The 10,989-nt window shown below is 37.0% G+C and overlaps 1 protein-coding gene across 1 annotated transcript; it reads right to left on the bottom strand.

Annotated features, from left to right (window-relative positions):
• Positions 1–9,230: 9,230 nt before the first annotated feature.
• Positions 9,231–10,777, bottom strand: LOC107673762 (GTP-binding protein RAD-like). Its single transcript, XM_016467536.1, has 3 exons — positions 10,695–10,777; positions 10,280–10,484; positions 9,231–10,050 (listed from the first exon to the last, which is right to left on the bottom strand). Exons 1-3 carry the CDS (start codon positions 10,722–10,724, stop codon positions 9,773–9,775), a joined length of 513 nt encoding a protein of 170 aa, XP_016323022.1. The 5' UTR covers positions 10,725–10,777; the 3' UTR covers positions 9,231–9,772.
• Positions 10,778–10,989: the final 212 nt, after the last annotated feature.

The following is a 10,989-nucleotide window of genomic DNA, read 5'->3' as shown; positions in this document are numbered from 1 at the left end:
CAAGTGTAAAAGCATTTTTGAACTGCTTGTTATATCGAGAAATTTTGAAATGCAATTTGGGATTGGAAATCAGTGTACTCTTTTTAACGCTACAGTCATCATATCTGCATTCAAATCACACAAACCCCACCCACTCCACCAAAGGCTTTACCAGGTCTGATATGCTCAGCCACCTGATTTCTTTTTAAAAGAATCACTAGCTTTGCATTGATGTAATTTCTGCAGTTGTCACTTCCGAAATTTTGCAGTTTGTAGATATTGGTCTTTTTAGCAGCAAGAAAAACTTTCTTTTCAAATAGTGAATAGATTATACACAAACACACACAAACACTCCCCTTATAATCACTGAAGCTGTGAATCCATTAACAGTCAATCAAGCTGTGTGCACTGCACAAGGTTTATCTTATTTACGCTGTGTCTGTACTTTGTTGGTAATAAAAACTGCGCTAAAAAACCTCTGGCAGGTGACATTCAAATGTATCCGATTGGCCATTGTGTCCATGTGCTCTGTGATTGGTTATAATGTTCCAGGCTGCAAAATAGCACACTGTAAAAAAATAACCTTTGCCACAGTGGTACTACACTCTAAAAAAAAATGGTGCTATATAGCACTAAAAGCGGTTCTTTGACTTGTAATGATAGGGGAACCACTTTTAGTGCTATTTAGCACCTATTTTTACAGGTGCCATATAGCACTTTGTCAAATGGTGCCATGTAGAACCATAAGAGGTGCCATATAGCACTTTTTCTCAACAATGGTGCACCAATCATAACTCATCCATGGCTCCCAGCATGCATTGCGACATGAATAAATTATGCAGCTGCATTTTCTTAGTATTTCTTTTATTCTTACTATTTGCTTTTATTTTTGTTGTGACTTTTTACTGCCCTGTTTAGTGATGTTCAAAAATCATATCAAAATTATCAGAATATTTTGTCACCATTGCTGAGATTCACATGCTGATTCTGTATGTTTATGAGTGACAGAATTAAAACTTATTTCAACTTAAAATTAAAGTCAAGAGTCAAGAGGCAACTAAAGCAAACACTATTCACCAAAACGGTAAGTTGAAAAAAACAAACACACATCTAAACCTTAATTCTCAATAAATAACTTCTGTTTTAGATACTCCAGAAATAAAGTCTAACTGGTTAGTAATGTGTGAAGTTGGTGTTGCTGTTTGTGGAGAGGTCCTTTTTTTCTGAGGTCAAAGGTCTCATGTGGGGGCCCTGGAATATTTCCTTATGGGGGCCTTGGGGGCAAAAAAAGAGATATCTTCAAGAAATAGACTGTATTTTAATGTTGTTTTAATCCTTTCCCCAACTAAACTAAGAGACTAAGAGAGAGTTAAAGAACCTTTAAAGAACTATACAGGGGCTTACAGGTTTTACGGTAGTGGTGCTATATAGCACCTCATCGACTCCAAATAACCGCTGAAGAACCATACAGGGGCTTAACAGGTTCTTTATACGGTAGTGGTGCTATATAGCACCTTGCACTCCAAAGAACCGCTGAAGAACCTTTTTTTTTTAGAGTGTACATTTAAACAGAATGCTGGTGTATCTGACACTTTTCACAGTTATGTTATTGCGGGAGCTGTGATCATAATCACTTTTTTTTATTAACTGAATTATGCAGCCATAATTGTTATCAATTATCTGGATACTGAAGCTACTTTACTGTATGTGGATAAATTAAGCTACATTCTAATTGCTGATGATACGTGCTGCTTGATTAGATCATATTGAACACATTTTGCTGCCTACAAGTGCACGTGCTGGAAAACTCACTGACGCTGGAGTCAGGCATGATTTATAATGACCTAATGAGTTCAAGTAACACATACCATAACATGGAAGTACCCTAAACAAAACAAATGAATTATATTGTGAGCAATAAACCCACATAACTCATCAGAATTCAAAATTATATATGGAAATATTATTTTTTGTCACTTACTGTATATAGGCTATCACAACTAGGCCATCTGTGAAGCAAACCGTGAAAGTTGAATAATTAACACCATTCACTACAGACTTACTTACTGATCTCCAGGGCTGTACGTTAACTTTTTTTTTCACATAGCACTGGTGCTACAGAGGTTGAAAGTTTTGTAGCACAGGCCAAAAAGTTGTAGCACAAGTATAAAACGTCTGTTATCGTGTCTGAAATCAAACACAAGTAATGGAGTTCATCACTTAAACAGGCACTGATGTTCCATACAGAGCACAAAAAATACAAACCATCACAAAAATTGTTTTTAGACAAAGTTTTCTTAATTTGCTAAAAATGGAAGAGTGCAGAAACATAACACCTCTTACACCTTAACAAAATATAAAATAAAAAAGAATGGCAGACATTTAGGCCAAAGTGAGCAAAGAAAAAAATCTTTGTCATTATTTTATCTTTGTTATTAGAAAATAAGAACAAAGATATACATTACAAATACACATAATATACAAATAAAACAAACAGTGCTTCATTTTTCAGGTACAGTATTTAGCAGTAACATTCAAGAAATTGAATGAACAAATATTAAAATAAAATACTATATACACTATATACATCAATTATACTTTTTTAAAAGCAACTGACTAATAAGTTCATCAGTCAAGAGCAGTGAGCAGATTTTTTCTGTGTTTTGTTGTTTTATTAACATTAAAAGAATAGTTCACCAAACATGAAAATTATGTCATCTGTCTTTCAATTCTGTCATAGTGTTTAATTTTTATACCGCCATTTACTCAAGTTGTTTTAAACCTGAATTAGTTTATTTCGTCTGTTGAACATAAAAGTTAGTGGGAAGAATGTGGGTAACCAAGCAGTTGCTGGGTGGACCAGCTACTGTTTGGTTACTCACATTCTTCAAAATATCTTCTTTCGTGTTCAGCACAAGAAATAAATTAATACAGGTTTGGGACAAAATGTGAGTGAGTAAATAATGACAGAAATTAATTTTTTGGGTGAACTACCCCTTTAATGACAGGTGGCAGCATGTTTAGTAGCTACTGTCCCTTTAAGGGCTGCACACGTTTCTCTCTCAACTGTTTACTTTCATTTTAGACATAACCAAATGTGTTTATATGTAAACCTTGTGTGTTTTTGACAGTATTAGACGCAAAATCATTCAGACGCGAAAGACAACTTAGTCCAACAATCAGGCGCTTTTTGACAGGCTCTCAGTGTGAGGTGCGCTTCTTGAGTACGCGCTCAGAACGCTGTAGCACGATACAATGATATTTCTTCAAAAGCAGATCGTGGAGACATTCAAAAATCATCATATCGCACACCCCTAACTACAAAGTATAATCAATCTCACACACACAAACAAGCACAACGAAATCACTTCACACTATTAAGCGGCTGTGTTATGAACATGCAAAACTGTATCGCACGCGTGCTACAGTGGTAAATTTATTCATCGCACAGACCAGTTATTTCGTAGCAGCCCTGCTGATCTCTATATAGATTATACATATACCATCTATTTTATAGACCAGTGTTTCTGCCAAGTTTCAAATCAACATGTTCCTTCCAACATCACCTTGTGTACCATCTAGAATTTCCCACTTATGACTTGGCTTGGTCATTTGTGTGCTCGGAACTCATAATTATGATATTCCCAACTACACTTGAAGAGCACATTATTGGCTGTGAGTGTAAACACTGTTTGTGTAGTAGAAGCGGTCAGTGAGACGGTAATGATGTTTGGCTGACCGTTCTCTAGATGTCTGTGAATAAACATGGCTGCAACTGTTGACAGCAGTTATGTGGCTCAGTGGTTGACACCAATACATATAGAGATTCTGAATTAAGCTGGGCATGAGGCTCCAAATGCTCTGTGTTCAGTACTGGCACATCCAATACAGGGTACGGTGTGCATGTGGTCACATATCTTAAATTGCACACGAATCTGGACAGTCAGTGTCATGTCAAAAATTCCTATCTGCCTGGCCAGTGAATTTGAAGTCTTTTGTTTGGTTCCTGGAATGTAACTCTGAAGATTTTTTTTCCATGCTTGCCTAGCATATTTAGAATAACATGACAGTGAGTGTTTGTTAGGAAAGGTAAAGATTGATTGAAGTGCTAATTGCACACACAGCATGACTCGCGTGGCACTTTGTAGCTCGCCTTTCCCCTTGTTCAATCTGAAATGCTGCCTACACATCTGCACAGGATATCCAGTCTTTTAAACCCATGCTTGGTTGTTATGATTGACTGTGGTAAAAAAGCAAGAAAAAAACTGATCAGGTCTAGCTGTGCTGCCTATAGCCAAAATACAACACTCAACTGAGAGGAAAAAAAAAAAGAATTGCATCATACCTCATTTTACACTTATTTTTGTAAGCCTAAACAAATATTATGTAGCCATCATTCTGTTCTTTGATTACACAGGGTGTGGGTAATTATCCACCCACTCATATATAGGCCATTATACTTGATAGCATGATAGCATGCCGTCAAATGCATAAATTGATAAGCGAGAAGCACTAGGACCCAAACAGTCCTTCAGAAATGCCGCCAATTACAGTGTCAAAGCGAAAAGCTTTTTGGAGAGCAACCAGGCTATTACTAAACGACATCTGGTAAAGATGTCTGACACAGGGTTTGAAGTAAGGCATTGTACAGGAGCTCCATATTTAGTTTTATGACGACTGGTTTGTGCGTGAATGCCTGCTCATAATTACACCTTGAGTTCTGAGTGCTCTGGGAAGTGGGATGTAGGGTTTATTGAATGTTCAGTGCTCTGCTTTTTCAGTCCTTTCTCTATGTTGCTCTAAGAATCAGTCATTAATACATTCTCAGAACTCTTTAGTCATTCGCAACACGGCACAAGGACTGTCCATTTTAACCAACTAAATTCAGTCTATAAATAACATAAACATACACAACAATTTCTTTCATTTTAGTCTCTTTAGACAATGTCACCATAGTCAGAACTTACAGAGATTCAAATTCTTAGCCTACTGAAATGTTCAGAACCTTGGTGTCACATCTGTTGACTTTTGAAAATTACATTAATTATTTGGTCTAGACAAAAAAAAACAAAAAAAAACGGTACACCACCGCACAATGCGTAATATGAAAGAGGCTGGAATTCTACATGCCTTCATCATCTCCCATCATTTTTTTACTGGCATGCACTTTTCATCAGCCTCGTCAAAAACACAGCTAGACAATTTGGCAACCTGTATCGTCTTGTATTAAATGCAAAACACTTCTCTTAACCTTCACAGCTCTTCATAGCCCTTCCCCCCTTCATCTGTCTGAGCTACTCAGTCTATACACACCTGCACAGGTGCTCAATAAATAATCATTATTATTATTTTATTTATATTATTATTATTATTATTATTTTACTAGGAACAAATATACACAATATAAGCCAGGCTAAAGCTTTTACTAATATGTAAACTTTCGAAAGTCATTTTGTCCTCCTTACTGAAAGAACTCACCTTGGTGAGGTACCATGGGAAAATACCATCATAGTTTTCTGGAACACCAATTTTAAGATGAGCAGTCTCAGAAAGCAAAATGTTCTGAGACAGCACCTAAAATAGAAAGCAATTAATTGCAGAAGTAAATCATGTTGAGTGATACACATATACAGTGGGTATAGAAAAGAATCATTCTCCATACTCCTTTAAAATAATCACATTTTGTTGCTTTGCAGCCTGAAATAAAAATGGACACAGTTTTTGTTTTACCCAGCTGTATCCAAGTGTTTTATCCACACATCCAAGTGAAAGATCTAACACCAACATGTCAGAAAAAAAAATATTAAAAAAACAGAATCACTGAGTTGGAAAAAGGATCACCCACTCCTAAAAATAACTTGTAAACTCAATCAGGTGTAGCTAATCACCTTCTCAATGGCACACAAAGCCATTTGACTTTCAACTGTGATCAGCTGTGGTCATTTTGATTAGCTCAGCATGAAAAGAGCTTTCCTGGAGCATTTCAGTCCTTGGTAGTGCAACTGAAGCAAGCAATCAACTATGGGTGGCAAGACACTGTCAAAAGATCTACGGGATAAAGTTGTGGACAGGCACAAGTCAGCAGATAGATTAAAAAAAAATCAAAGGCTTTATCAATGTCTAGAAACACAGTGAAGTCTATTATTAAGAAGTGGAATATATTTGTTAGAACACAAACCCTCCCTGGATCAGGACGTCACTCTAAACTGGATGAAAGCTAGGAGGAAACTGGTCAGAGAGGAGACCAAGAGACCTACAGCAACTCTGAAGCAGTTGCAGGAATTTATGACAAAGAGTGGTCATTATGTGCATGTGACAACAATATCACAAATTCTCCACAAATGTGGCTTGTATGGGAGGGTTGCAAGAATAAAGCCACTCCTCGAGAAACACAAAACACACCTTGAAGATTCTGAGGCAGATGAGACTAAAATTGAATTATTTGGCTTCAACACCAAGCAATATGTCTGGCGGAAATCCAATACAGCTCACCATCCAAATAACAGCATTCCTCCAGTAAAGCATGGAGGTGGTAATGTCCTGTTATGGGGGTGTTTCTCTGCAGCAGGGACTGGAGCACTTGTAAGAAGGACAAAAGGATGGGGCAAAATACCGTCAAGTTCTTGAGGAAAATCTGCTGCCTTCTGCCATAAAGTTGTCAATGGGAAGAAGGTTTATCTTCTAACATGACAATGACCCAAAGCACACAGCAAAACTGAGCACACAGTGTTTTAAGGAGAAAAAGGTGAATGTCCTTGCATGGCCTAGTCAGAGCCCAGACTTAAACCCCATTGGGTATCTGTGGAATGACTTGAAGACTGCAGTCCACAAATGCTCACCATCAAATTTAACTGAACTTGAGCAATTCTGCAAAGAAGAGTGGGCAAATATTGCAAAGTTAGTAGAGGCATATCCCAGCAAACTAAAGGCTGTAATTAAAGCAAAAGGTGGTTCAACAAAAGGTCATTCTTTTTCCAACTCAGTGATTCTGTTTTTTTATGTTGGTGTTATATCTTTCACTTGGATGTTTGCTATAAGTTGCACTGAGTAAATACAGCTGGATAAAAAAAATTTAAAAAAAACTGTGTCCCGTCTTCATTTCAGGCTGCAAAGAAACAAAATGTGATTATTTTAAAGGACAATGATTCTTTTCTATACCCACTCTATATAGTCCAGAGAAAAAGGCTAACTAAGAGAACTTACACTCAGTGCAATAAACCAAGCAATCAGAGATTCCATCCAGACAACAGTGGCCTTCACGCTTAAGACAGAATACAACAACATCATTTTAGCATTCAGGCATTTTAGCAATCTTTTTTATCTATTGATTTGTTCATGTTTATGTAAAAAAAAAAAATATATATTTTTTTTTAGTTTTTGTAGTTTTTAATGGATAATAATGGATTTGCTTTTAAAGGTGCACTGCGTAAGTTTTTTTTCTTCATATGTGGTTCGTCAGCTGCTAAATTGTAGTTTCGCTATATAATGTACATGTAGTCTACATAATTAACTACATAAACACTCTGATCATTTCTTTGTGTGAAACCTTTGTGTGCACCTTTAAGAGGAAAAGTAGCCTAATAGTTTGAGCGAAAGAATCAAGCGTGCCATCAGACAACTTTCCCTCCAGTTAATTTTAAACTCGAGTACACCTCATTAATGTAACATCACGTCAGGTGTCGACTTACTTTTGTAGCCTACACTTTTTCAGAGATAGCTACAGAATTTAGGCTAAAGTTTTTTTTTTAATACAAAGCATGATCATAAAACAAGAATATCCGCTTTACAAAACATGACAATAAATTATGTGCGTGTACCCAGCGATTAGCCTACATGAATGTAAACAAACAAAAGTCTGTATACTCTACAATTACGTCGGGTAAAGAAAGAAAAATAAAATAATAAGCTACACCTTACACAACTATAGTATCTCTAGTCGAACTGTGTAAGATACTCAATTCAGTTTACTGTAATAAGTGATGCAGTTGCTGAATAAGGCAGAAAAAAAGACAAAACTCTGCAAATTGATGTCACAGTGGACTGTGACAAACTCTTACGCATGTCTTTGTCTATCTGAACATATGCTGTTTAATAAAAGCAGCTCTTACCTTCAGTCCACACTTCCCGTGAGCGAAATTGAGAATGGCTTCAAGTGTTAAGAGCATTGCCTCTCTTTTGTACCTGATTAATGATTAGCTTTCTTAATTTGACCGAGAAAACCTTTAACTACATGTTTCGTCCAATTACACAACTGACTAGCAAGTCCCTGGCTTGCATATGTATCGGGGAATAAATTACATGGTATAATAGCTTCAAGTCTGAATGTGTGTTTTCTGTTTGTAGTAGATAGCGCACAATGCAAATTAAAATTGTATTTTTAAAAAGTATTTTATTATAAAACCAATTGTAAACGTAACAAAATTAACAACTCAATAATATTAAATGGCATTAAGTGCAAATCAAACGTTTTTAAAAACAGCTCACAACACATAATTTATTGCTTCTATGTCGTTCATTTACACATGGAGCATAGATGTCAGAATAACCATATCAGACCTCTTATACTGAAACATCCTATTTATATTGCCTCTTGCCCTACCCCACCCGACCCCCCAAAAAACCCAAACCTTCTAGTTCAGTGTCTTGGCTGAGTTACGAACCTGCGCACTCAGTTTCAAGTACTAACATTTGATTCCATATGTAATATCAACAAGAAAAATTACTTGTGCTTATCCCTTAGACATCTGATACAGCTCTAGTCCACATAAGGAAAATAACATTTCTTTTGCCTTTGTGCAAACATACCCCATAGCTCTCCAAAGGGAACATTGTGATTTGTGCATTTACCTCCTATTTACATGCGCAGAATTTGACAACTCTACATATTAAGGCAGCAAAACACAGAATAATGTAACATAACAATAAAAAGCCTCATGCCAGTCAACATAATCAACATGATTTTGTCAGTTTTGTTTCATATCGAATCTCTTCTCAGTTTACAAAACAAGTTAATTTTTGTCTGTACAGCTAGACAGTCCTCATATTAGCATGAAAAAATTGTATTTTTAAAAAGTATTTTATTATAAAAACCAATTGTAAACGTAACAAAATTAACAACTCAATAATATTAAATGGCATTAAGTGCAAATCAAACGTTTTTAAAAACAGCTCACAACACATAATTTATTGCTTCTATGTCGTTCATTTACACATGGAGCATAGATGTCAGAATAACCATATCAGACCTCTTATACTGAAACATCCTATTTATATTGCCTCTTGCCCTACCCCACCCGACCCCCCAAAAAACCCAAACCTTCTAGTTCAGTGTCTTGGCTGAGTTACGAACCTGCGCACTCAGTTTCAAGTACTAACATTTGATTCCATATGTAATATCAACAAGAAAAATTACTTGTGCTTATCCCTTAGACATCTGATACAGCTCTAGTCCACATAAGGAAAATAACATTTCTTTTGCCTTTGTGCAAACATACCCCATAGCTCTCCAAAGGGAACATTGTGATTTGTGCATTTACCTCCTATTTACATGCGCAGAATTTGACAACTCTACATATTAAGGCAGCAAAACACAGAATAATGTAACATAACAATAAAAAGCCTCATGCCAGTCAACATAATCAACATGATTTTGTCAGTTTTGTTTCATATCGAATCTCTTCTCAGTTTACAAAACAAGTTCATTTTTGTCTGTACAGCTAGACAGTCCTCATATTAGCATGAAAAACACACAGTTTCTGGTCGTGGGTATCAGAGGGCAAATTAGTCCAGTTTTTCATAGCACTGACAGGTCGTGACAGGATTTAGACTTCTGTCTGAAGGCCATCTTCTTGTTCTTCCGGGCCACCATACGGCCCAGGAAACGTTTGGCCTTTTTGCTGATGCTCTCGCGGCGCTTGCAGTTGGCCATCCGGCGGGCGTTTTCTTCTTTGCTGTCCTTGCGCAGGCGAATTTGCCGGACGATGCCCTCGAAGAGGTCGCGCACATTGTGATGTAGCGAGGCTGAAGTCTCAATGAACTTGCAGTCAAACACAACGGCACAGGCACTGCCCTCTAGAGAGACAGGGGAAAAGAGACACACGTGCAGGTGAGCATAAACTCCATTACCAGAGGGATGGAGGCTACGTGTCATCATTACTATGCCTCCTGGCTGTTCCTCAAAGCTCAGGAGACAGGCAAGTGCTTTATCCAAAACATCTACAACCTGACTCCAACTAGAAACTGCAGGGTCTGTTTCTACCTGCCATATTTAAAATGGAGAAGAAGGTGGCTGAAATCTTACCATCCACAGAAACTTCTCGGGACCGCACCAAGTCACTCTTGTTTCCCACCAGGATGATGGGGATGTTTTCCGACTGCCGAGCTCTGCGCAGCTGGATTCGTAGCTCTGAAGCTTTCTCAAAGCTGGACTTGTCTGTCACAGAGTACACGATGATATAGGCGTCTCCCATACGCATGCACTGATCTTTCAGCCACTGGCTGTTGTCCTGCAGGAACAAATTGGATGGTTATGCAGGGAAAGGTTATTGCTGATCATAGCTAATGACAATGACATTACATTTTTTAATTTAGTTAAAATATTTAACTTGAATCTTTTTCATTACTTTAATGTTTTATTTATTTTAATTTAGTTCAAATATTTTATTGTAAACATATACTATAATATTTTATTTATTTAATAAATGCCCATTGCTTACCTGCTCCCATATGTCATGCGTGTGATGCATAGACGATGAGCTGATTCATGTTCCGCTTTTACTTCAGCCATGAAATGGCTTCCTCACTGCATACATATATATCTTTTTTATTTATTTATTTATTTTTGTTCCTCCTGCTGAAATAGACATCTTGCTATTTTTAACTGGTTGAAGCTGGTCTCCCAGCCTGAGCTCAGCATGCACTGTAAAATTCGTAATTTTAAAGGCAAAACAATGTGAAAATGCTGTGAATCGGCATACTGTAAGATACCTAATACCATATTTCAATGGACAT

Source organism: Sinocyclocheilus anshuiensis, unplaced genomic scaffold (genome assembly GCF_001515605.1).
Source record: "Sinocyclocheilus anshuiensis isolate Anshui unplaced genomic scaffold, SAMN03320099.WGS_v1.1 scaffold925, whole genome shotgun sequence".
NCBI classification, from domain to species: domain Eukaryota; kingdom Metazoa; phylum Chordata; class Actinopteri; order Cypriniformes; family Cyprinidae; genus Sinocyclocheilus; species Sinocyclocheilus anshuiensis.
The sequence above is the reverse complement of the archived record's forward strand: the minus strand, read 5'-3'. Positions and strand labels throughout refer to the sequence as shown.

Bases quoted from the DNA above. Each gene is read 5' to 3' on its own strand.
- LOC107673762 (XM_016467536.1), bottom strand. From the start codon at position 10,724: ATGCATCACACGCATGACATATGGGAGCAG. The intron at 10,485-10,694 runs GTAAGCAATGGG...TTGTTCCTGCAG, and splicing joins CGCATGACATATGGGAGCAG to GACAACAGCCAGTGGCTGAA. The intron at 10,051-10,279 runs GTAAGATTTCAG...CTGTCTCTCTAG, and splicing joins CCGAGAAGTTTCTGTGGATG to AGGGCAGTGCCTGTGCCGTT.